We start from the raw sequence: 27,033 nt of genomic DNA on the forward strand, positions 1-27,033 counted from the left end.
TCGCCGGAAGTCATTCACTTTCTATGGGCAAGAGCGACCAAAGCGACCAAAGCGACCAACGCTACCAGCGGCCAAAGTTGAGCGACCAGAGCGTCAAAAAGAAGTTGAAAACTTTTTAACTTTATGCAAATGACTATTATTCGCTTCAGCGGCCAAACACTGACAGCCAATCGGAATGTAGACGCTCTTCGCTTGCGTGGATCCCAGGGAACATCGGCAGGCACTTTGGTTCCTACCTACCTTTATTCACTCACTGAACAAAATGTCGGCTGAAGTATTAATCGCGGCTGTAACTGGGCACCCGGTGTTGTACGAACCCACCCCTTTTCAGTTCAGAGATCGAAACGCCGTAGTGGTTTGGATATCAAGTGATGATAAGCGGGAGTATTTATAGGCTACATCTAGAACGTTCGTATTTAAGCGGGAATCATTTTAATTTGCTCTCCATGCCACCAATCTAACCAACCAATCGCGTGTAGCATGCTTTAAACAAAACCAAAAAAGTTTTTGAAATCGTCACATAAACAAACTAATCGACAAGACGAGGGATAAATGACAAGGGATATATCAAGTCTAGATAGATGGAAAGCCTAGTCAAGTCTTTATTAATACCAAACGACACAAATCGTCGGGAATCCATTTAGGTGGTTCGGCCCACACAGGACAGTAGCATACAAGACCACACAGAACAAGTCTGACTGGACATACACACAATACATCACATTAAAACTAGACACGCGTTGATAGATAGATAGACAGAAAAGCCTAGATAGATCGATATGTTCCATTATTTGCCTTGCGGAGCCAACCAGTCCTGTGCGCGTATGCAAATTAGCCATGTGCGCGAATGTCTATTTGTTTTGAATGCGACGAATGAGTGCAGATCATGATTTGCAGATCCAGATCAGTGAAACATATTTTAACTACTACAGCACGCAGGATTTTTTGTTCTCGGTTGTAATTAGCCTACATTTTAGGATTTTTTTTGTATTGGGGGGAATCACTGTCCTACTTGTTGTCGAAGCACTTTATCGAACAAGCAAAACCGTCTCGGCAATATGGCCAAGGTGTATGGGAGAGTTCACTATTTGATATGGCTGTCTGTAGGGCCTACTAAACGCATACGGCTCCTTTAAATGCGTCTGCATAATTGAATTGTACGTCATGAGCGACTTGAGCGACCAAAGCGAACAGAAAAATTCGCAGCGAAACTTTGTGAGCGACCAAAGCGTCTTTGACGCTTTGGTCGCTCCTGGTGTGGACGTACAGTAAGACTAAAAATAGAATGGAAACAGGCCGCCAAAAACAGCTGTAGTAGCAAACGTGTTAAACCTGCCTTAACCGACGTTAGAGAGCATCGTGGGCGCTTGAAGGAAGAACCATGAATTCGACCGGATGTAGGATTCGTAAGCTGTGGAAGACCGCCTTCCCAGCCGTTTGATAGACGCGACCGGTGTCTGAGATTAATCGAGATTTAAAACACTTAGACTAATTTAAGAGAGAGAGAGTAAAAGAAATCGAGGGGTCCGGAGCAAGAATTGAAAAAGACTTTATCGTGAAGAAAAACAACAACGACAACAGCCTGAGTGGGTCTGCAGAGTCACTGTCGTTCATAAACTGCGGCGTCTTTTTATACACACAAACAGAGCAGCTTCTCCTTGAGGTGTCTGCCTCCATTCAGTCATGAATCCACTTTAACCTGAATGGTCAGAAAATGGACAACAAATGGTCAGCAAAGATAGCCCAAGACACTAGGCTGAGGTCAGCATGCCTTAACCCCATTCCTGCTCCTTTTATGGGGGCTCCATCTGTTCTAAACCCAGACCCCCAGGCACCGTGTGTTTTCCACTATTAGACATAAAGACCTCATAATAATCACAGTTTACCATAGAATATAATCAGTAATTTCTACCACACCGGCAACCCTTGTTCAGCGCCTATCGCTTTTAGACCGTTTTAAGAAGATGGAAAAATGCCTTGCAAGAGAAGGTGACATCAGCGAAAGCCAGGCCCCGTGTAGGGGAAAAGGTCTGAGTAGGAGACGTGTACGCATGGGCGCAAGAACGCATGAACCCAAGAACGCATGAACCCAAGAACGCATGAACCCAAGAACGCATGGATGCATGAACGCATGAACCCGTAGAACGCTGTGAGAAACACTGACTCGAGTAATATGTTAAAAATAAGGATGGAATCTCCCAGCTCTGAGAGCGCACTTATCTATTTGAAATATCGAGAGTGAGTTGGAGTGGCCTACACGCATAAATAATTGTAATACACCAACATGTTAACTGTCATACATAGCTAAAAAAGCAAATGAAAAATTAAATACCCTGTGTAGGGGAAAAAGTCTGAGTAGGAGACGTGTACGCATGGACGCATGAACCCAAGAACGCATGAACGCATTAACCCGTAGAACGCTGTGAGAAACACTGTCTCGAGTAATATGTTAAAATAAGGAAGGAATCTCCCAGCTCTGAGAGAGCACACTGATCTATTCAAACTATCGAGTGTGAGTTGGAGTGGCCAACACAGATAAATAATTGTAATACACCAAAATTGTTAACTGTCATACATAGCTAAACAAGCAAATGAAAAATTAAATACCCCGTGTAGGGGAAAAAGTCTAAGTAGGAGACGTGTACGCATGAACGCAAGAACGCATGAACCCGAGAACGCATGAACGCATGAACCCGTAGAACGCTGTGAGAAAACACCGTCTCGAGTAATATGTTAAAATAAGGAAGGAATCTCCCAGCTCATAGAGAGCACACTAATCTATTCAAAATATCGAGAGTGAGTTGGAGTGGCCTACACGCATAAGTAATTGTAATACACCAACATTGTTAACTGTCATACATAGCTAAACGAGCAAATGAAAAATTAAATACCAATTTTATCTATTTATCTATTAACAATAATAGACTATAAATGAAATGATAAAATGATACCGTAATGTACCTGTTCTTTGTCTTTGGATCTTTTGAATAAATGGATCGATATGTGAAACGCATCGCGAGCAGAGGAACGTGAGAGTTAGTGATTAGCATCTAAAAGTCCCTTCGTCAATAAAAACCTTTTAGTGATAATCAGTTACCACAGTGCCTAAAACCCATCAACTTCATTCATGTTAAAGTGAAAGGAAAAACCATGGACACGAGAAGTTAACCGAACAGTGCACTAGGCCCTCTCGAATGCCAGGCCGAAACAACATGTCTCGCTACGACTCCTTTCAGCTTCCCACCCCTCCTTCTCCCGCAAAAAGTAATAACAGAAAACGGCTAATAAAACGCTTGAGGTGGCGTTTTGAAGAGAAAACTTACAAATTTTTTAGTACACGGTATAAAGATAATTATGAACCTTTGATTGAACCTTTGATTGCGAACGTAGAGTTCTGTGTTGTACCACACCGACGTGTGCAACAAACTCACCGAATTCGACCGGATGTAAAATCCGTATGCTGTGGAAGACCACCTTCCCAGTCGTTTTGACGCTGCTTTGTTATCGCAAAACATGGTTATTCGTTTACGCCGCCATGCTTGGCCCCAAAGAACGCTACCTGCTACAATAGGGTAAAGCTCGAACAGCGCAGACGACTCTGACCCGAGGGCGAACGTGCCAGCTTCGACTGGCCATCTCTCAGCAAACCATTGCCCTTGGAAGAAACCCCCGAACCCGACCGAGGGAGCCGCATCCTGAAGCTGGACTGGTAGAGCTGTGAGAGAGAATACGCTGGGGGGGCTAACGCGGGGACTGCAGTAGCCATGGTAGCAGGGCACGTGCCAGGTGCGTAGCCTGTGAAGGCGGAGGAAGCCGAGCCGGATGGTTGCTGGAAGTAGAAAGGCGCCGTGGCGACTGACGACTGCGGGTTGGGGGCCTGGACCCGTCCGGGAGTTCCGCATGGTGTTTCGACGGCGGCCATCCTGGCGCCAATGCTTTGCACCAACTCGGCGAGGGTTTGTAGAACCAGGCGGATGTCCGTGTTAGGGACTTGTTGGTGGTGTTGTTGAGGATACCGGGGACCAAAATGAACGGCTTTCTGCGCTCGCTTGCCCGGACCAGAAGTAGTAGGCCGACCAGCACAAATCCGAAGTTATGACCTCTTGGTGTGTATTAACCGACATAGCGGCGAGATAATCGGAAGCACAGTAAAGGCTCGATTCCACCGGACGCGTTACGGCAACGTTACGGCAGCGGCACGTCTTGGCCGCGGTCACCGCAGCAGATAGGTTCCACTCTAATCAATGAGACCATTTCCACAGGGCGTGGCTGCGGAACGTCTCAGCAGCGTCCCAGGAGCGGCTCGCCGTGCCGCAGCGCTATCATTCCGTAGCATTTCTATATTTGCCGCAAGCCGTTGCTGAACCGCGTCAATTTCAACAGAGCAGATCGATCAGGGCAGGAAGTGAAAAAGTAAAAGCCATAGAGCATTCCGGTCAATTTTCAAAATAAAACACAATAAATAAAACACCAACATTATTACGTCATGACCGGTGGCACCAGGTCAGCAGTCAATCAATCAAAGGGTCTCAAATCATCCTTTTTATAAGAACAATGTCAGAAAGACGAAAGGCGTGGCACGAACAGCCCATCCGGGCTGATGGGGCACTCCAGTAACTGCCGCCTCATCGGCTCAGGGATGCCCGGGGTCTGCTGCAGCCACAGGTTCCTCTGTATGAGGTGCTGCCATGCCGCCGTCCGGGCCGCTGCCACCGCGCCGGTGGAGCAGAGGCAGAGGATGACGCCGGCGGTTTTCGTCACGTCGACTGCCCGTTCGGCCAGACGATGAGGGTCAACCGCCATGGTGGAGATGTTATGCACCAGCAGGGCGATGTTATTCATAACAGCCTCTTGCTGCATCATGCACTGATGCGCCCTGTCCGTGAGCTTGGCTGTCAGCTGGTCTTTGGGAGTGGGGCAGCGGTCGCTGAGCCCCGGCTTCACTCCAAAGACAGCACACAGACCGGGATCCAGCGGCGGTATCGCCCTGTAACCCCGGTCTGTCAGGCCGGGGCTCCGAGCTTCCCGGGCTCCGCCGCAGCCCCACTGAAGTATGGTCTGAAGGCGGGAAACATCGACCAGATCGGGTCGAGACGGGCGGGGCGTGTCGCGGCCTCGAGCCCCCAGATGCCACGGAGCTGGTCTGGGCGTTGGGGGTCCTGAGGCATGGGCACCGCAAGGCCAAGGTTTGCGGCTGCCCTGGCGATAATGCCCGGTAGCTCTGCCACCAAAGCTCCAACCACTGGAAGTGAGGCGGCGGCAGAGACGGGCAATGCTGCTGCCCCGGGCTCCGACCCCTCCACTCGGAGAGGGGAAGCCGGGGGAGACGCCCCCTCCTCGTCGCGGTTGGAGTCGTCCGACTCCGAGTTCGCGAGGAGGTAGAGGGCATCGTTGAGCGGGACGGTGAAGTCGTCGGCACCTTCAGCGATGGCGTCGGCAGTGTCGGCTCTGCGCTGTCGGCATTTCACCGACAGCGTCGTACAATGCTGACACAGGCAGAGTGGCTAGAGCGCCAAGAGGGCATGTTCATGCCCCATGTTCATGCCCCAGGCAGCCCTCGCAAACTTCATGGCCGTCGTGAGGCAAGATGTAACCTGTGTTACATGACTTGCAGATGCAGACCGTCCTGGAACTTCTCCCACACCCGCTGCTTAGCCTCCGACACGGCAGCAGCTGCAGCCCTTCGAGCCTGTCGGTACCCTGCAACCGAGTCAGGAGTCCTCCAGGATATCATATCCTGGAAGGCCTCCTTCTTCAATCAGACGGCTTCCCTGACCACCGGTGTCCACCACGGTGTCCGAGGGTTTACAGCGCCTTGAGGAGCCCAAGACCCTGAGGCCACAGCTAGCCGTCGCAGCTTCAGCAATGGAGGCTTTGAACACCGCCCGCTCCGGCTCAATGCCCCCAACCTCCACATGAATGCCAGAAAAACTCAGCCGGAGGTGTGAGTCGAAGATACCTAGGACGGGGGTCGCCTCCAGACGTTCCCTATTCACCCGCACTACTCGTTTGGGCTTACCAGGTCTATCCGGAAATTTCCCCCATTCCCTGATCCAACTCACCACCAGATGGTGGTCGGTTGACAGTTCCGCCCCTCTCTTAACCCGAGTGTCCAAAACATGCGGCCTCAGATCAGATGACACGATTACGAAATCGATCATCGATCTTCGGCCTAGGGTACTCTGGTACCAGGTACACTTATGAGCACCCTTATGTTCGAACATGGTGTTCGTTATGGATAATCCATGACTAGCACAGAAGTCCAATAACAAACGACCGCTCGGTTTTAGATCAGGGAGGCCTTTCCTCCCCACCACGCCTCTCCAGGTGTCTCCATCGTTGACACGATGAAGTCTCCCAGCAGAACTACGGAGTCCCCTACTGGAGCCCCATACAGGACTCCATTCAGGGTCTCCAGGAAGGCCGAGTACTCTGAACTGCTGTTTGGTGCATACGCACAAACAACAGTCAGAGTTTTCCCCCCTACAACCCTTAGGCGCAGGGAGGCGACCCCCTCGTCTACCGGGGTAAACTCCAACACCGCGGCGCTCAGCCGGGGATTTATGAGTATCCCCACACCCGCCCGGCGCCTCACGCCCTCGGCAACTCCGGAGAAGAATAGAGTCCAATCCTTATCCAGGAGTACGGTACCAGAGCTGAGACTGTGCGTAGAGGTAAGCTCCACCAGATCTAACTGATAGCGCTCCACCTCCCTCACAAGCTGCGGTTCCTTTCCCCACAGCGAGGTGACGTTCCACGTCCCCAGAGCCAGCTTCTGCCGCCCGGGTCTGGTCCATCGAGACCCCTGACCTTCGCTGCCACCCATGTGGCTGCGCACCCGACCCCAACGGGTCTTCGCACAGGTGGTGGGCCCATGGGATGAAGAGAGGGGGGGTGCCACGTAGTTTGTTCGGGCTGTGCCCGACCGGGCTCCGTGGAAAACCCGGCCACCAGGCGCTCGCCATCGAGCCCTCCGTCTGGGCCTGGCTCCAGACGAGGGCCCCGGTCTTCCTCCGGGCCGGGTCACATCTCCTCTTCTTTTGTTATTCATTGGAGTTTTTGAACCGTTCTTTGTCCGGCCCCTCACCTGAGACCACTCTGCCATGAGAGACCCTACCAGGAGCACAAGGCTCCAGACAACACAGCCCTCAGGTTCACAGGGACACGCAAACCTCTCCACCACGATAAGGTGACGGTTCCAGGAGAGAGATTCTCATGCGTGTATGTGCACATGTATACATACATGTGCACATACACGTATATGAGAATGCATATCTATTTAGACCTGTAATTCATCACTTTTTCAAACAGCTATAGATAATATATATTTTTTCAATTCTCTATTTATGGTTTCATAATGACTGAGTCACCATTAAAACAAATTGGTTTCAGCTCTAATGCTGTTACTGTCTGTAATGTGTTTCTATTTAGATTATTTGTCAGGATATTTTGTTATTATTATCCGAGTCTGGTTTTAACTAATGCTGAGCTTACACCAAAAGATTTTCACTGTCACAGACTAAAAACTGCAAGAGAGAATTTAGCGTTGGATCAATTGTGATATTTAACAAGGCTTTTGTAGATATGTAGATATGGGGGCGGAGATGCAGCGACCACACGAGGTCTGTTAACTTCCTGTTCGGGTTTCACATCTGTCTTGTCAGCAGCACCAGAGACACAAAAAAAAGCAACAACTGATATTTACAGTGCTGTACTATTATTCGGATGTATGTACTTGATTAAATTGTTTTAATAAAGTACATACAGGGTTCTTCCCGTTCGTCTCGTCCCACCCCTAGTGCTGATAATGTAGTGGGCTGGTCTGGACAGACAATGCCAGGGATGAATTTCTGTACCAGTCCACCCCTGATTATCTGCAACCTTAAATGTTGTTGGACATCAACTCAACAATGCCCTCATGTGGAAACTCATTAAAGCCCGGAAGACGACTTTGCCCTCCTTATGCCAACAGTCAAATGAGGCACGGCAATCAAATTAAATCATCACTGATGATTCCGCCTGAGCTAGCCTTAAGAACGGACGCTCAAACAGGAACCAGTGTTCACAGGAGAGTTGGAACTCACAGAAGAATAGAGAAGAAAGAACGTAAGCATTGGAGATGCTGTCCTCCTTGAAGATGCTGTTCTCCTTGATGATCACTCTCCTCATCTTTGGAATCTTGTTTACTACCCTCATCTCGTAAGTAACAATCCCAGGTCAGACACACACACACACACACACACACACACACACACACACACACACACACACACACACACACACACACACACACACACACACACACACACACACTCTCTTTCCTCCAAGAACACCAACACTGGAGTGGGGTTTAACTTCTGTATGACATTGATTGCTGGAATCCACTTGGGCATCCACGGCCATAATGTGTTAACAATAGGTGGACATTATCAGGGATTCATCTTTGGACAGAATTAAATTTTTTTGGTTTGATCAGATAGGCCTACACCCATGAGAGATCTGTTCCCAGACATCCTGGGTTCATTGAGTCTATTTTGTTTAAGACAGTGAAATACGAGATATGTATTCCTGTCTGCAACGTTTCCAAACACCTCTGAATTTAACTGTGGAACCCTAAATGAAGGCTCTTTTTTATAGGGCTGAGCAATGATTCATTTTTTTAATCGTGATTCAGTTTAGTTTAGTCTATTTGTTTATAGTTTTGTGGACAGTCCCCTTTGAGAAGGAGCAGCTTTAGCCTATTTTGCTAATTTCAAGCTGTAGTCCCCAGCCAGTTGTCACTAGGCAACCTACAATACATAACAGTAAAACAAATTAAAGAAATACATTACATTTATAATTACAGCAGGCCTGAGCAAAAAGGGGAAACACACAGTTGGAGCAAGAACAAACAGGCACGCACAGATGATGGTAAAGATATCAAGGCAGTTCATGCAACAACAACACAAACATACAGGAGACAAGGTAAAATAGGCCACAAAGATCACATTGAAAGCACATAGGGCAGAGCATGCAGGCAGGTAGCGGTGGGTAGAGTACTAAAAATTTATACTCAAGTAAAAGTAAAATTACCTCCTTCAAAATCTACTTTAGTAAAAGTAAATATTCCAATTTGAAAACCTACTTGAGTAAGAGTAAAAAAGTACTTTGTTTTAAAGTTACTCAAATTACAAGTTACTTTACATTTTTGTATTGGAGTGCTTGGATCACTGAAAAAGACATAACGTGTTAGAATCAGTAGCGTGCGGTGCCCCTTCATTTCGGTGTGGCAGAAACTACTGGCGTATTACCACACCCACAATTTATATATATTTTTTACATATATATTTTGAGCGACATTAAAACATGTTAACTAAACTAATTGTGAGTAAGAATTAAAAATAAACTAATAGCCTAATGTTACTACACGCTTTTGAAGTGCCATCCGCAACACTGGTCATATGATGTCCCTTATAGGGAAGTTATTTCTTCCCTATTTTATATTTTAACAGACTTAGCGAGTGCATTGCAAATACATGAAAAGTAGAAATACAAGTCATCAATCAAGCAGACCTTCGATTTGGAACTTGGCCCGACGATTTGTGCAAATCTCTTAATAACAACACTTTTGAAATCAGATATTTCTCGAACGACTCCTTTTTTTCTTTTTCCTGCTTCATATCAAATTTCAAATGAGATGTAAAATTATACAAGTATGATTGCAAGATATGAATAAAAACGCATCGTATCGTATCATATCGTAATGCAGAGAGTTATTAAAACAAGAGATCTGTGAAATAAGATATTTTTTGCAAAATAATGTAAAGGAATTGTAAGTAGGACAAATATATTATTAAGTAAGCTTACAGTTTTAAAAATCAATGGGTGCAGGCAGACTAATGATTATTTTGGTTTTGTTAAGAAAAGCCTTCATCCAATGTCATGCGGTTCCTTTTCCTCTGGTTGCCCCCAGGGTTCATCATCCATTCCCTTTTTCACATCCATTATCCCGGGAGAATGTGGCCCGCTGTGATGAGAAACACAGATTTAACTGAAAAACGTAGTCGTAGTTGATTTCAAACAACTGAAAACTTGTAGCCTACACTATCACCAAATACATTATTTTGTGGTTGTGTTATTCTTGTTTGAGTAAATGTTTACATTACATTTCGCGCACACAAACAATAGATCCCATATCACATCTTTAAATATTCAAGGACTATTAATCTTGTTCTCTTTTCCTTACTCCCATAAATATGCAACTTACCATGATCATTGCACCCAACAATATAAACTGTAGACATTACAGAAGAATGGACATTTGTGTTAGCCTACAGTGGGGACGCATGGCTCTTGTTTCTTTTAATGTGCATTGCAGCACTTTGAGGTCATTAAGTTGAAGTAAAGTGCGTTATGAATAAATCGTATTTACTTTATTTATATTTATTTATTTGTAGCAATATTCGCAAACATAGTTGTCATCACAGAAACCCATCCTGTTTTCTATATAGTGATAGTGATTGTCACGTAGGTACAGCCATATTGTTTTTGGGTGTTGTTTAGGATACGTCTGAAACAATTCCAACTTATTGAAAGTAAAGATGAGACCCAAAGAATAGATATACATATAGATATACTAGAATATAGATAGGCCTATAAGGTTTTAATAGCTTACCACGGCTGGTCCCCCCCCCCCCCCCCCCCCCCCCCCCCTTTTGTTCAGATCACCAAGAGCTGGTTTTTTACTTATTCCTTGGAGACAACGTAGGCTATCCAACAGACCAATGATTCATTTTATCCCCATTGTCTACACAAAACTAATAATAATAATTATAATAGTGTGATAGCGATATATACATAATATTAATAATATTAGAGTGATAAAGTAACTGTTGTGAAATAAAGCATACATGGTGGATCACATCGATTCGCTCGATTCCACCGGACGCGTTACGGCAACGTTACGGCAGCGGCACGTCTTGGCCGCGGTCACCGCAGCAGATAGGTTCCACTTTAATCAATGAGACCATTTCCACAGGGCGCGGCTGCGGAACGTCTCAGCAGCGTCCCAGGAGCGGCTCGCCGCGGCGCAGCGCTATCATTCCGTAGCATTTCTATTTTTGCCGCAAGCCGTTGCTGAACCGCGTCAATTTCAACAGAGCAGATCGAGCCGGGCAGGAAGTGAAAAAGTAAAAGCCATAGAGTATCGGGTCAATTTTCAAAATAAAACACAATACTCAGCTCATGTAGCCTATCACAACGTCATTTATGTACCAAATCATCATTTTCATAAGGCCAATGGCCGGAAGGTCAAAGCGTGGCATTTAATTGCAGTAGTTTTGGGGGTGGAAGTTGAGTACATTAGGTTTAGGATTATCGCGTGATCTCGTGATCTCGCGTGAATACGGCTGGCTCGCAACGCACGTTGCGCTGCCGTAACGCGCCCGGTGGAAATGCAAGCAGGGCAGAGTCGCAGACGTTCCGTGCCGCAGCCGTAACGCTGCCGTAACGCGTCCGGTGGAATCCCCGGGTCAGCGCCTCTTGCATTCCCTAATAAGGCTGTGTTCACATCTAGCGTTTTTTTAAATCTGCCAGCACTTGTTTTACATTATATTCCTATGGAGCAGAGCGTTTCTGGAAAAAGTCACGGCCGTTTTTTTTAAACGCCTCTCCCTGCGTTTTTATCTGCCGGAGCGTTGAAAAAAGTTCAACTTTCAGGAAGAAAGCGGCCAATCACAAGCGGAACATTGACACTTCGTCACGAAGGCAACTCTCAACTGTCAAAACAAGAAACAATGGCAGACAAATCACTCGGGAAAGTGCAGGTGGAGCGAATAATAGTTTTAATTACAGAACATGTCGAGATCTACGACATGTCTAATGGGCTCTACCCTGGATACGTAGTATGCGAGTAACATCTGGTCTAGAATGGGTTCGTTGCTAGGTGATAGAAAAAAACGCTCTGCGATTTTATTTTTTTGGAAAAAAGGGTCGGCTCAACTTTTCCCTATTACAAGAAACGCTAGATGTCAACACGGCCTAACAGACATCTCATCTATCAGATATAAACCAGTTAGCCTACGCATTGTCATAGTCCTGATTTATCAGAAATATAACAGAGTTCTAGGAAATACTTACAGCAGATCAGCACCTTTGTCTTTGGTCAACACAGTCTCACTCCGAGAACGTCAAATACCGACTGTTGGCAAGGGCACTTCAGTGACGGGAAAGGTACCCTTCGGCGTCGGTCGCTGACGGAATAGGTACTCTTCAGCATCGTCTGCAGACGGAGAGGGGGTTCAATTCACAACAATGTAATGCCATCCCGTCGATGTTTGACGTTCAGAGCGGGTGTTCCAGCAGCTCATTCACTCCTGTAAACCCAGTCGCCAAGAAAAAACGTTGACGGTGTACGTTTCCATGAACACTGGATACGTAGCATTTCAACGTAAAAAATAGCATGTTATACCTACAGTATCCACGCGTGCCGCTGTGGAGGCGGGTTTTGGGGTTTGGGTTTCACGGCTTTCGCGGCAAATTGTGGACACGATTGTTTAGGGGGGGGGGGGGGGGGGGGGGCGACACGTTTGTTGAGGGGGGGGGGGGGGGAGACACGTTTGTAGGGGGGGGGCACGCTCGACAACGAGAGTTGGTTTTTATTGAACGCTCGACAACGAGAGTTGGTTTTTATTGAACGAGACTTTAACACGGAACAGCTGCACGAAACGATGGTCACGTCACTCTCGGTGACGGTGTCGACAACAATGAACACACGAACAATGTTAATAGAACAACACACAACCAGATAACATCCCGAACCAATTAAGCCCACTTAATCCTAACAACAAAACAAGTTAACAAAAGCCCCTTTTGTCAACTGACAACCCCAATTCCCAGAATCCACCGCGGCTCCGGAACACGGCGTAGCCGATATTAATCTTTATTATCTGAATGGGAAATGCAATATTTTAGGAGAGATACACCATTAAACGCGTTTCTAATGACATTTCTATCGAGAAATGTACATTTTCCTTACATAATCTTCAGTCAGTGAATGTGTATGATCTTTATTAATCTTTATTATCTGAATGGGAAATGCAATATTTTAGGACCGATTCACCGTTAAACGTGTTTCTAATAACATTTCTAGCGAGAAATATACTTTTTACTTGCATAATCTTCAGTCAGTGATTGTGTCTGATCTTTAGTTTTATAGTTATTAGGATTTGATCGGCTCGCTCGCATGTTTCAACGACGTCAGGTTGTTAGGAATAGGGACACTGCTTTCGCTAAACTAGCAGCTCACGTGCTTCCTGCGTTTGTGTTATTAAACTGTTACTTTATGTAACTTTTAATGATATCATCTTGTTAGAAACACGTATATCTGAGAGACAACCCAGTCGCCAAAAGCATACGTTGACAGTGTACGTTTCGTGAACACTGGATTACGTCGCATTTCAACATAAAATAGCGTGTTATACACACACACGCACGCACACGCACGCACGCACAGACACACACACACACACACACACACACGCACACGGTGCATTTCGCTGCTAAAACAACAACAAAAAAATATTCCCTCAAATATTATTACTAAAGAACCGTTTTCCAAAGAACGAAATGTAAACCAATGCATTCTGAATGGGAGTGTTTCTCCGATTTTTCCATGCTACACAGAACGAAATGTAAACCCATGCAAATAAAGACTTCATGGTCATAATAATTTAAATATCATTAATCTCCTGAGTGGTATTCTATTTTTTTCAACGGGGCTGGTGCCGTCTCCTTTTGACCTTTTGACCCCAGACTTCTGGGGGAATAGCTGAATCAATTCATTAGTCAATCAGAAGCATGTAAATATCTTCCCGGTGGCGTAAAAGGACGAACAAGGTGTCCTTCAACATCTACGCTTCCAGGCGATTGCAACGGTGCCACACATGAGCATATTCGAACATGTTTAATGGTAGTAATTAGCTGTCGAAATTGGAGGCCTTAATCAATAATGAGCAGCTATTGATTTGCTTCCCGATAAAAATTTGTGACAAATGACATGTTATTTAGCATCTACACATTGAGCTGAGTCCAATGACACCAAGCATGACACTTTAGCTAATGGTAACATGTATTTTACATGGTACACCTAGGTCTAGGACATGATCTCGGTGTAGCAAGAGGGCGAGCTTGATCTCATTGGACTCAGCTTAACGTGTAGATGCTAATTAACATGTAATTTGTCAAAAATCTCCATCGGGAAGCAAATCTATAGCTGGTCATTATTGATAAAGGCCTTCAAAAACGACAGCTAATTACTACCCCGAAACATATTCAAATATGATCATGTGTGGCACTGTTGCAATCGTCTCGAAACGTAGATGTCAAAGGACACCTTGTTTGCCCTGTTGCACGACCGGGAAGATATTTTCATACTTCTAATGGATTGATTCATATTTTAAGGCTCTCGGAGTGAGACTTTAAGCGGCTGCAGCAGAAGTGTTGAGACGAAAGATGATATCAAGACATTAATAGAATATTCCCATTCACATTATGATTCTTCGTCATAACATCCGACCAAACATCCTTCACCGAGCGAAGATTATGAAAGTCCAGGCCCCCCCTTCCTGCACTCGGGGTCCGACCGGGCCAAGTTTCGGTGCGGGGGTCCCAGTTAGGCCCTAGAATATGGTATTCAAATTTCAGGGCGGTAGGACCTTCTCAAAAACTGTTTTTCCACCACATTCTGAACCATTAGGTCTCGCAGGCAACACTTCTGAAGGGGCTTTGTCCAAATGACAGTCCATTTGGGAAAACTTTTTTTCTCTATGGGCTAGAACTACAAATCTTGGATATGTCGTTCTCGGGGCCCCGGGAAATGTGTGTAAACATTTTAGCATCCCTGGCTATCTCGAAAAGGCCGGAAAAGGGGCGTGACCTCCAACAGTACAGTCACTGTACATAAGACAGAGGTTAGTTTCTAGGCCCCATTTTTTGCGGGATGGAGGTGTACATTTGTGGCTTAATGTGTGTAGACACAGCTGGCCTGTGGCCACGTCTTTGAAGTCTGGGGTCAAAAGGTCAAAAGGAGCCGGCACCACGCCGCTTATGAGATAACAAAAAATGAATCTGTATTTCTCTCATAACATTTTGTCATTATTGAAGAGAGGCCTGATTCTCAGATATGCATGTTGGACTGTTAGGGTATAGGTCTGGGAAGAACTTCAGGCCAAAATCTTGCAAGCGAGCCGCTGGGTGCAGGTGCAACGAGATGGAGCACTTGCTGAGTCATTTCCTGTAGGGCTGGAGCCACAGGTTGAAGCGTATATGCGTCCTTTGAAACCCCCTTTGATATATAAGAGACCCCAAGGTACAGTTTACTTAAATGTTCTCGCCTCAGTCACCTATTGCATCACTTCCTTTAGGGCTTCGGCCTCCTAATTGATCATTGTAGTATAATTGAATGCCCTCTTTCATATTATATGATACTTCCACCACTGGGACGTGGCAACAACTCTCCAAATCCATATGGGGAGGGGGGGGGGGGGGGGGGGATGCTTTTGGACAGTAGGGGTGTACACTAGACATAAATAGGAAGCAAACTCAGGAGAAGGAATGACCTCTCACAAATATTTATTGAATAAATTGTTTCAAATAACCCTGCCTCGTTAAATCAATGAACTTGGTGTTTTTCTTTCAAAAATAGGTTATAGAAGAAGTCTAAACTGCAGAAAATAAAAACATCCAAGCTGCCTTTTAAGGATACCTCGGAATATCTGTCTATTTTTTAACCGTCGGACCCCAGTTTACGACAAAAACAACACAATTTACGGCAGCTCCTTTGCCGCGTGGTTTTTAGAGCCGGATTAGAGGGGGCGGTCGATAGCAACCACCATAGCAACCATGACGGTCAAGTGACTGGATGCAGCCCCGTTGAAAAAAATAGAATACCACCCAACACACTCAGGAGATTAATGATATTTAAATTATTATGACCATGAAGTCTTTATTTGCATGGGTTTACATTTCGTTCTGTGTAGCATGGAAAAATCGGAGAAACACTCCCATTCAGAATGCATTGGTTTACATTTCGTTCTTTGGAAAACGGTTCTTTAGTAATAATATTTTAGGGAATTTTGTTGTTGTTTTAGCAGCGAAATGCACCGTGTGTGTGTGTGTGTGTGTGTGTGTGTGTGTGTGTGTGTGTGTGTGTGTGTGTGTGTGTGTGTGTGTGTGTGTGTCTGTGCGTGCGTGTGTGCGTGCTTGTGTGTGTGTGCGTGCGTGTGTGTGTGTATAACACGCTATTTTATGTTGAAATGCGACGTAATCCAGTGTTCACGAAACGTACACTGTCAACGTATGCTTTTGGCGACTGGGTTGGCTCTCAGATATACGTGTTTCTAACAAGATGATATCATTAAAAGTTACATAAAGCAACAGTTTAATAACACAAACGCAGGAAGCACGTGAGCTGCTAGTTTAGCGAAAGCAGCGTCCCTATTCCTAACAACCTGACGTCGTTGAAACATGCGAGCGAGCCGATCAAATCCTAATAACTATAAAACTAAAGATCAGACACAATCACTGACTGAAGATTATGCAAGTAAAAAGTATATTTCTCGCTAGAAATGTTATTAGAAACACGTTTAACGGTGAATCGATCCTAAAATATTGCATTTCCCATTCAGATAATAAAGATTAATAAAGATCATACACATTCACTGACTGAAGATTATGTAAGGAAAATGTACATTTCTCGCTAGAAATGTCATTAGAAACGCGTTTAATGGTGTATCTGTCCTAAAATATTGCATTTCCCATTCAGATAATAAAGATTAATATCGGCTACGCCGTGTTCCGGAGCCGCGGGGGATTCTGGGAATTGGGGTTGTCAGTTGACAAATGGGGCTTTTTTTAACTTGTTTTGTTGTTAGGATTAAGTGGGGTTAATGGGTTCGGGATGTTATGTGGTTGTGTGTTGTTCTATTAACATTGTTCGTGTGTTCATTGTTGTCGACACCGTCACCGAGAGTGACGTGACCATCGTTTCGTGCAGCTGTTCCGTGTTGAAGTCTCGTTCAATAAAAAACAACTCTCGTTGTCGAGCGTTCAATAAAAACCAACTCTCGTTGTCGAGCGTGCCCCCCCCTACAAACGTGTCCCCCCCCCCCCCCCCCCCCCCCCCCCCTCAACAAACGTGTCGTCGTCGTCCCCCTCATCAAACGTGTCTCCCCCCCCCCCTCCCCGGTCAACAACAGTCTACCTCCACCCCCCCCCTAAACAATCGTGTCCACAATTTGCCGCGAAAGCCGTGAAACCCAAACCCCGAAACCCGCCTCCACAGCGGCACGCGTGGATACTGTAGGTATAACACGCTATTTTTTACGTTGAAATGCTACGTATCCAGTGTTCATGGAAACGTACACCGTCAACGTTTTTTCTTGGCGACTGGGTTGCCTGTATTAACCCGACTACGGCTCTAATAGACGCTGTGAGCATGTTTTTACTTTTGAGGATATTTCTCTGTGAAAATGGCGGACATGCTTTTTATTCTGGTTGGAAAATATGGTATTTTAGTATGCCACTAAATGTGTTTACATGAAAAAATTTGTGAGAAATTTGCATTTCATAATCATCGCTCGGTGAATTCGAAGGATGTTTGGTTTGACAGTTATGAGGAAGAATATTTCAGGTCTCGACAGAAATATAATAACATGGTTGCTATGATGGTGGGTATGGACGCTGAAATCAGCAGCTCGCATGCAGTTGCTGATTATGTTATTTTGTGTTACTGTGTAATGATGTTATTTTATTTAAGAACTTAAAAAAAAAAAAAGCCCTGAACGAAAAAATAATTCACCGCCAGAAGTCGGGAAGGCCGATGCAAGTGAACGGAGCGTTCCACACCATTGAGAAGAGCTGTGTAATAAATAAATATATATATTTATTTATTTATAATAGACGGAGACCACCAGACTTATTCGAAGCAACGAGAATGGTCGATTAAATTCAAGATGGGAGTATAGGGATATAGTGCCATACGACAATAAGAATTTCATAGTTTCCGAGAGGATGGTCAATGGACATTGTAGGGAGTTGAACCCCCTCTCTGCTGATGATGGGGTTTGGTGGGGGTTAGACAATGTGTGTGTTTATGTGTGTGTGTGTGTGTGTGTGTGTGTGTGTGTGTGTGTGTGTGTGTGTGTGTGTGTGTGTGTGTGTGTGTGTGTGTGTGTGTGTGTGTTTGCCATCCAACAATGTAGCTCTGAAAATGAAAGCTTTTCCTCATTATAACTTTTTCACTCAATGCCGAGCCCCCCCCCCCCTAAAGGATGTAAAGGATGCAGGTGAGAGCCTACATATCATAACAGCCTCATTCAGAGCCATCAGGGCCAGAAAATGTAAAGCTCTACTCCCTCCGTCCGTATGTCTACGTTATTTAGAGTCTGTTATATGCCCTAAATTTGAATGCGATGTATATCCACCATGAAGAAACTGTATTTCACAGACCTGTGAAAGGCAAGATTTATACCCAAACCAATCAGGGAAGAGATTCTTCAATTTGTCAGTAAATGAGCTTACTGCGGTCTAAAATCCAAATACATACAGAGGCTGGGGCAGTCAACCCAAAACTAATATTATCACAGCACATTTACTCACAAGCTACAGCACATTCATGAATGGGAATTCAATTCAATGGGAACCACTGATAGTCACATTGGATTTGATACAATTATTCATTTGTTAAATGTGCCAAATATAAGTCAATATAATCTTGGTGTCACTGACTCTTGGAAGGATGCAGCATGGAAAACATTTCTTATTTAATGTTGTTCATGCCTAATTCTCCTTTAGCTGAAGTCTTTATTAAATGTTGTTTTTATTTTGGTTGATTTTGTTTAAGACAGTGAAATACGAGATATATATTCCAGTCAGCAACGTTTCCATACACCTCTGACCTCAACTGTAGAACCCTAAATTAAGTCTATTAACATGTTAACAGATACTAACTATACCGGTAGAACGGTTATGAATAAAAAATGCAAATATGAAAAATTGTGGTTTGGTGATGGTTAGTTAATGTGTGTGTTTATTTATTTATGTGTGTGTGTGTGTGTGTGTCTGTGTGTGTGTGCGTGTTTGTGTGTTTGTTTGTCATCCAACCATGTTACTATATAAAGCACTGAAAATGAAAGCTTTTCCTGATTATTACTGTTTCACTCCATAGCGATGTGAGACCTTCACCTCCACCTGTTCCTTTACCTCCCGCTCTGAAAGTCCCGAGCCCCCCTAAAGGATGTAAAGGATGCAGGTGAGAGCCCACATATCATAACAGCCTCATTGAGAGCTATCAGGGCCAGAAATTGTAAAGCTCTACTCCCTCCGTATGTCCAAGCACCATTTAGAGGCTGCAATCCACAGACCTGTGATTGAAAGGCAAGATCAATACCCAAACCAAGCAGGGAAGAGATTCTCTAATTTGTCAGTAAATGAGCTTGCTGCAGTCTAAAATCCAAATACATACAGAGGCTGGGGCAGTCATCCCAAAACTAATATTCTCACAGCACATTTACTCACAGGCTACAGCACATTCATGGATGGGAATTCAATTTAATGGGAACCACTGATAGTCACATTTGATTTGTGGATCAAATGTGCCAAATTTGGATCAGCATGGAATACACTTCTTATTTAATGGTGTTCATGCCTAATTCTCCTTTAGCTGAAGTCTTTATTCAATGTTGTTTTTATTATAGTTTATTTTGATATTTGCTGTGTTTTGTTAACAGGGGATCTCTTATCGAGAAAGTGATGGCACGACATTCTCAGACATGGAAAAAGCAGCAAGAAAACTCTTCAAATTTCAGGTACTAAAAACTATTGTGTTTACGTTTGTGTAATGAAAGAAACATTGTAAAACAGCCATAAATGTGTCCTTTATGTTTGCGTAAAACACATGCAAAATACATTCACCGCAAACTTTTTCAGGTAGTGTTCTAGTAGTATTAAAAGGTACAACCTTCTTGGCATTATGTAACTTCTCTGATGTCCATAACGTGTGAACAATAGGTGGACATATTCAGTGGCTTGACTTCGGCAGGATCATTTTCAATATGATTGTCCTTCGTCCGTGACAGACCGACTCCCATGCGTCCTGTGTCAGTCTTGAGGACGTACCCTCAACAGGACCCTCTTCTCACGGGCAGAAAGAGGGCGTTTATCAGCATTATATCTTCCATCTGATGCCCATAATGTGTAAAAATTAAAAAAAAAATAGGTAGACATAATCAGTGACTCATTTTTGGATGGAACAAGCGGCAACTTTTCCAAAATAAAGATAAAAATGCATGTCCTTAAAAAGGGGGGAAACTAAGTAAATAACAGTCAATGCCCTATGCATAATCCAGAGTCCAAATAAAAATGTAAAAATAAAAATTGTAAAATATGACAAATAGAGACACAAAAACTGTCAAGGGAGGCATAATCCAAAAAGGAAATATTAAGCAACAACAAACTTGACTTTAGTGAACGTGGCGGTTTCTAGATGGTCAAGAACAGAACAAAACACACCTGCCTCCCTTCGTCCATTTCCTCTTGTTTGAATTTCCCTCCATGGCGATCCCCTGACTGTAGCTCTGCTCACAACCACTTTACCCCCAGCCTGCGCTCCGGTGCCTCTACAGGTTATGTGTTGTATGACAGGAATACTGAAATGTGCCTGTATCAGGAAATGGACTTAACCATGCATGGATTATTGTTTAAACCTTGTTGACATTTGTGTGCCACTTTTTGGAGTGTCCCAACTTGGCAGGATACAGCATGAAAAAACGAATAGTATTTAATGTGTTCATGCTTCCATCTCCTTTGGCAGAACTCAGATGTGGAAAAAGCAGCAAGAAAGTGTTTGTGTTTGTGCAATGAAAAGTACATTCACAATCAACCTTTCCACGAACGGTTTCTGTGTTCTAAATTCAAAGAAGAACCCCTGTAGACAGTGGGGTCCAGGTCCAGACGCAGTGGACCTGGACCCCACTGTAGACAGCGGGGTCCAGGTCCAGACGCAGTGGACCTGGACCCCACTGTAGACAGCGGGGTCCAGGTCCAAACACTGTGGACCTTTTCAACCCCTCTCAGTTTAAAACAGTAACTGAGTGCTGTTGCCCTTAGTGAGGGAACCACCCGGACAGAGCTCCCCTCCGCACACGTACAATCCTTGAAGAGAACATGAGGATATCTGCAGTTGGTTCCATTGCTTTCTATTGTCAGGGTCTGAAAGCTAAATAAAAAATGGATGTTTGTCATCAATTGATTTAATTGAGTGAAATGGGAATAACAAATATGTACGATTCCATCTGTCCAGCTTGGCAGCAGTTGACGCCCTTGTTTGTGTGTACATTTGAATGGATGCTCTACTGTATACGGTGAAGCTCAATTATGTTGTTTTTTTCTACTCCTCAGAGATCTGCTGAGAAGCACATGTCATGGTTTTACCAAGGCCGTCGTTTCACAAGATAATACCCCGGTGGGAGCCCAGATTGTGTACGATGGCGAGAAGAGAAAACCATTGTCAGTGACATCAGCCATTTTCCAAACATTTGCAAAGGTATGTACTAGGTATTTTGTTTATTTATACCTATTGTCTCTATAAACCTGAATACTTTAAGTGTACTTTTTATAGCATGTCATGTATTCATGTCAGTAAAGGACGTGGCATTCGTCATGACCTATTTTCCCACTTTGTGCCAGTATAAGTGCCACTTGGGTATAAGGATGAACGAAATCCTTCAATGCATTAGGCTTTATAGAAGAGATACCATTTCTAAACAAACCCATTGAATCCCCATGAAACGGTTGTGTCCATTAGGTAGGCATATTTACCCCTTGGATTTTTAATCCTTTGTTAATGGGAACTTCCCAGGTGCTTTGTTCATTGCGTTATGGGTTGAAAGAGTTACCTTTTTAGAGGAAACCTAATGAATCCCCATGAAACGGGTGTGTTCATAAGGTAGGTATTCTTTCCCCTTGAATGATTCACCATAGCCCATAGCATCTATAAGAAGGAGAGCATTTCTAATTACCTTAAGATAAGATAAAATAAGATAATCCTTTATTAGTCCCACAGTGGGGAAATTTGTATGGTTACAGCAGCAAAGAGGTTAAACATGCTGCAAAACAGTGGTGCAAAATACAATAAGAAAACACAAATACAAATACAAATATAGGACTTAGGTGGAGGGCTCGGAATCAAGGGCTTCCTGATTCCTGAAGCAGTCCTGTCTCCGGGCACAGCGGTTGCAGCCCTAGGGGCGGTACTTTCCCTCAGCCTTGAGCCTGGGCTGGGGGAACGCCTTCCTCACTTTCTGAGCTTAACCTGTCAGGACTTCATACACCCCTTTGGTAACAGGAGAGCCTGTGTTCGTTTCCTGGTTTGTCCACTAGAACAATCAGGGTAGTGTCCCCGCCTAGTTTAGGCATTGTTTCCAAGGCGAGACCAAACAGTAGTGAGCTCTCTCTAAGACTGTTCTGTGCTCGTTGAAATCTCCAACAGAGAGTTATAACATTTCTACGTTGGTCACCAGCTGGTTGGCCTGTTAGGTAATATCAATAAATAGCTTTTCGGCTAGTTGGGTGACTAGAGGATTCATATCGTCCATTTCTAAACTTTCAAGTTAGATCGATAATTCAACCCAAGAGGATAATTTCTAGGACATTGTTTTTTCAGGGGCAACCAGAATTCAACATGGGAACTCTTTTTCTGCAGTCAAATGCTCTGCCACTGAGCTACAAACCCTTTGCAAATCAGTGACTTTAACATGTGCTCTTAATATAAAGAAATCATTGTTATTGGTTAGACTTTTTAGTCAGATACATTAAATCGATTCAAATCTTTGGGGCACCGATACACAGCTTTATCTGCAGTAAATGCTCTGCAACTGAGATATGCCCCCTTTACACTTCAACCACTTTACTCTAGACCTGTATTCCTGTCTTTATATGATAAACCACACTGCCTGTTCTTTGCCGCAAAGAAAACAAATTTCATTGGGCAGATTTTCAAGTTGGATAGATAGTTTATAATGCAACCCTAGATGTTACTTTCCAGGACATTCTTTTTAGGGACTACCCAGAGTGGAAGTGGGGAATTCTTGAGCTGCCGTGAAATGCTGTTCTACTGAGCTACTCCTAGCCAAAAGATTGACTAATTCTTTCAGAATCTGAACCTTTGAGTAACACTTCTAGGATGTCACTTTCTCTGCCGCTGAGCTATATTTTCTGCCCTCATTTCTCAATATTTAAATTTCACTTTGCAACTTTTATTTAATTACTTCATCAAAATAGCTTTGAACAGGAACAAACACTTTTTCAATGATGTGATATTATGCCAAAATGGAGTTCATACATTAAATCCATGACGTATATTTAAAAGTAGTTATTTTTGTAATGTCTGTTTGTGAGTAGAGGAATCCATTCTCAAACAAAACCTGGGATACCTGCTCTGTGGTTGGCAATGGAGGGATTTTGTCCAACAGCACCTGTGGAGAGATGATAGATTCAGCCCAGTTCGTCATCAGGTACCAGCTACCAGACTAACTCCTTCCACATTGTGAAGTTGTTATTGTGCTGAATCCCTCAGAATGCACAATGTTCCTTATGCCTTATGAGAGTGTGGAGTTTCTCCCGATGCAGGTGTAACCTACCTCCTGTGGAGAACAGCTTCCTCAAGGATGTAGGCAAGAAGACAAACCTTGTGACGGCTAATCCAAGCATCTTGCATGAGAAGTAATGGCTACTGCATTGTGTACCAACAACAATATGACTTTGACCCAGTGAGGGCTGATATATTTCATTTATTTCTCTAACAACCAACCCTCTCCTCACCCTCAGATTTAGGGATCTACAGGAGCGCAGACGTCCCTTCATGGAGAGCATGCGTCGCTACAATGACTCTCTGATGCTCCTGCCGGCGTTCTCATATTCCGTGAACACTGCAGTGTCCCTGCGTGCGCTCTACACCATCGAGGACTTTGAGAGCCCAATCAGGCCGGTGTTCCTCAACCCAGAGTACCTTCTGAACCTGCACAGCTTCTGGCGTTCCAAGGGCCTGAATAAGCGTCTGAGCTCTGGCTTGATGGTGGCCAGCCTGGCGCTGGAACTTTGCACCAATGTACACCTGTATGGGTTCTGGCCCTTTGACCAACACCCGCTATTACAGCAGCCCCTCAACAACCACTACTATGACAACGTACCGAGTAAGAAGAATGTTCATGCAATGCCTGCCGAGTTTGACCATTTGTTGAGGTTACATGAGCAGGGTGTACTGAAAATACACCTGGGGGAGTGTCGGCCATCCAGCCGGTAGGCAGCCCTGCAACTTCTCAAAGATGTCAATATGTGTTTTGACAACAGTGAGGCATGATGTTTGTTTTTATTTATTTGTTCTTTATCTCCACAAATTACAGTTAAATAATAAGCTCAACTGAGAATGCACTGTACTGAACATGCACTGTTTGAACTGAGGATGTCATGCAAAATGAGCTTTCTGTCTTTTAGTATTATGCATAATAATATATTTTTTTAAACTACAACTGCATTCATATTTTTTCTTGAATTGAGATTGTTTAGATTTAGATTTGGTAAATGGGCCTCATCTACACAATGTCGTTTTCTTAACTGAATTTTTTATGAGTATCTCAACAAAGCCAATTGGTCAATCACCTAGAAAAATAGAAAATGTAATAAATGTATATGTTCAAAACACAAATGTTTCATGCATTTTTTATGTCAAACATTCCGTTTTATGTCTTGAATGAAAGGTAACATTTTGGTTAACTATTATTATTAGAAATTATGAAAAAAATATTATGGGAAAAATCTTATTTTCTGAAGTTCATCTTGACGGGTCATCAATTTCCACAGTTACACCGCCGACTAGACATACCCAAACTGTTTAACCCGTCTCAATGTCTCCGCCTCAAAGGATCTACGACGCCAAAGGCTGCTACAATATTTAGCATTTTGCAAGAACATTTTGCAACTGCCAGTATCTATATTCAGTGAAATAACAATGTCACAATGTGGAAGGAAGTAGTCTGGGAGTTCCTTCTTGATGACAAACTGGGCTGAATCTATCCTCTCTCCACAGGTGCTGTTGGACAAAATCCCTCCTATGCCAACAACACAGCAGGTATCCCAGGTTTTGTTTGAGAATGGATTATTCTACTCACAAACAGACATTACAAAAATAACTACTTTTAAATATACATAAACAGCAGATGGCATAAAGATAATGCGATGGTCATAATTTAGCCTAGGATTTTCTTTATTTTCCATTTTCTTGCAATGTATTGCGGGAGCAAGTGGCGTTGCAAGGGTGCCCATCGGAAATCTTAACTTCAAGGGGATGTTAGCCCTCCCCTCACCCCTTACCCTAACTTCAAATGGCTTTTGGGACATGAATTCACTGTGCGTGAAACGCGAAACAGCGAGGCGTAGGGTTGAGATTTTGGTTTGAGCAAAGAATTGAGACTGACCCTAGCTCTGTTAAAGCACATTCCTTGATCAGTTCATTTGTCTAGTATACAGGGGTCATCACAAGAAGGGTTATCATCTAAAGCAGTCGGTACATGGTGGTGGTAATTAGATGGACCAGATATTTATAGTTCCAGGCAAGGCAACTTTATTTATAGAGCACCTTTCATACACAAGGCAGACTCAAAGTGCTTCACATATAAACAATGTCATACAATAAAATAAAAGATAAGTAAAAGAAAACATATGCAAAGAAATGGGTAAAATAGAAAGTTAAAGCATTTTAGTATTAAAATATAAAATATAGGCAAAATTAAAAAACGTTTTAGAAAGTGCAATGTATTTAAGATTTAGCAGAAAGCTAAAGCAAACAAAAGTCTTCAGTCTTGTTTTAAAGGTGCTCAGAGTTGGGGCAAGTCTTAAATCCTCTGGGAGTTTATTCCAGCTATTTGTTGCATAGTAACTAAATCCTGCTTTCCCATGTTTCGTGTTTACTCTGGGGATAATTAACAGATTGGTCTCAGAGGATCGTAGTGGTCTAGAAGGCTTATATAGTGGAAGCATATCAGTTAAATGTTTTGGGCCAAAACCATGTAGGGATTTATAGGTTAGCAACATGATTTTAAAATCAACTCTCTGACCTACAGGAAGCCAATGTAACGATTTGAGAATTGGTGTAATATGTTCAAGTTTTTTGGTCTTTGTTAGAACTCTAGCAGCAGCATTCTGAACAAGCTGAAGCTTCCTCAGAGTTTCTTTGGGAGACCTGTAAGGAGACCATTGCAGTAATCAAGCTTCAATTCTTGCTACATTTTTAAGGTGATAATATGCCGATTTCGTAACTGATTTGGTGTGACTGTCGAAATGTAAATCTGAATCCATGATAACCCCTAGATTTCTGGCTTTGATTGAGGTTTTCAGGGACAGAGATTGAAGGTGTTGGGTTACTTTAAGCCTTTCCGTTTTAGAACCAAATACAATTATCTCTGTTTTGTCCTCATTTAGTTGAAGGAAATTTCGGCACATCCATTCTTTCACTTGCTCAATGCACTGTTACAGCTGATCTATGGGGCGATAGTAATTTGGTGATGGCGATACTGTTTCAGCTGATCTATGGGCCGATAGTCATTTGCTGATAGCGATACTGTTACAGCTGATCTATGGGGCGATAGTCATTTGGTGATAGCGATACTGTTACAGCTGATCTATGGGCCGATAGTCATTTGGTGATAGCGATACTGTTACAGTTGATCTATGGGCCGATAGTCATTTGGTGATAGCGATACTGTTACAGCTGATCTATGGGCCGATAGTCATTTGGTGTTAGCGATACTGTTACAGCTGATCTATGGGCCGATAGTCATTTGGTGATAGCGATACTGTTACGGTTGCGGACTGACGCCCCGCCCTCATGGGTAAAAACCTCAGTTTGTCGACCGCTATGCTAATGACCATGTGTTTTTCCCCGCGTGTGATTTGTTTACCATTATGTTAATTTTGATGTGCCTTTCCCCGGACGTTATTGGT

The 27,033-nt window shown here is 43.8% G+C and overlaps 1 protein-coding gene across 1 annotated transcript; it reads left to right on the forward strand.

The window, feature by feature from the left end:
- The first annotated feature begins 8,006 nt into the window (after positions 1-8,006).
- On the forward strand, positions 8,007-24,728 carry LOC115538900 (alpha-2,8-sialyltransferase 8F-like). The gene is made up of 7 exons (XM_030350128.1): positions 8,007-8,199; positions 19,205-19,288; positions 19,767-19,844; positions 21,436-21,580; positions 23,437-23,549; positions 23,665-23,757; positions 23,863-24,728. The coding sequence occupies exons 1-7, from the start codon at positions 8,120-8,122 to the stop codon at positions 24,335-24,337; spliced, it is 1,068 nt and encodes a 355-aa protein (XP_030205988.1). The 5' UTR covers positions 8,007-8,119; the 3' UTR covers positions 24,338-24,728.
- The last annotated feature ends 2,305 nt before the right edge of the window (positions 24,729-27,033 follow it).

The sequence above is a fragment of the Gadus morhua genome, chromosome 2 (assembly GCF_902167405.1).
Source record: "Gadus morhua chromosome 2, gadMor3.0, whole genome shotgun sequence".
In the NCBI taxonomy this organism is placed as follows: Eukaryota; Metazoa; Chordata; class Actinopteri; order Gadiformes; family Gadidae; genus Gadus; species Gadus morhua.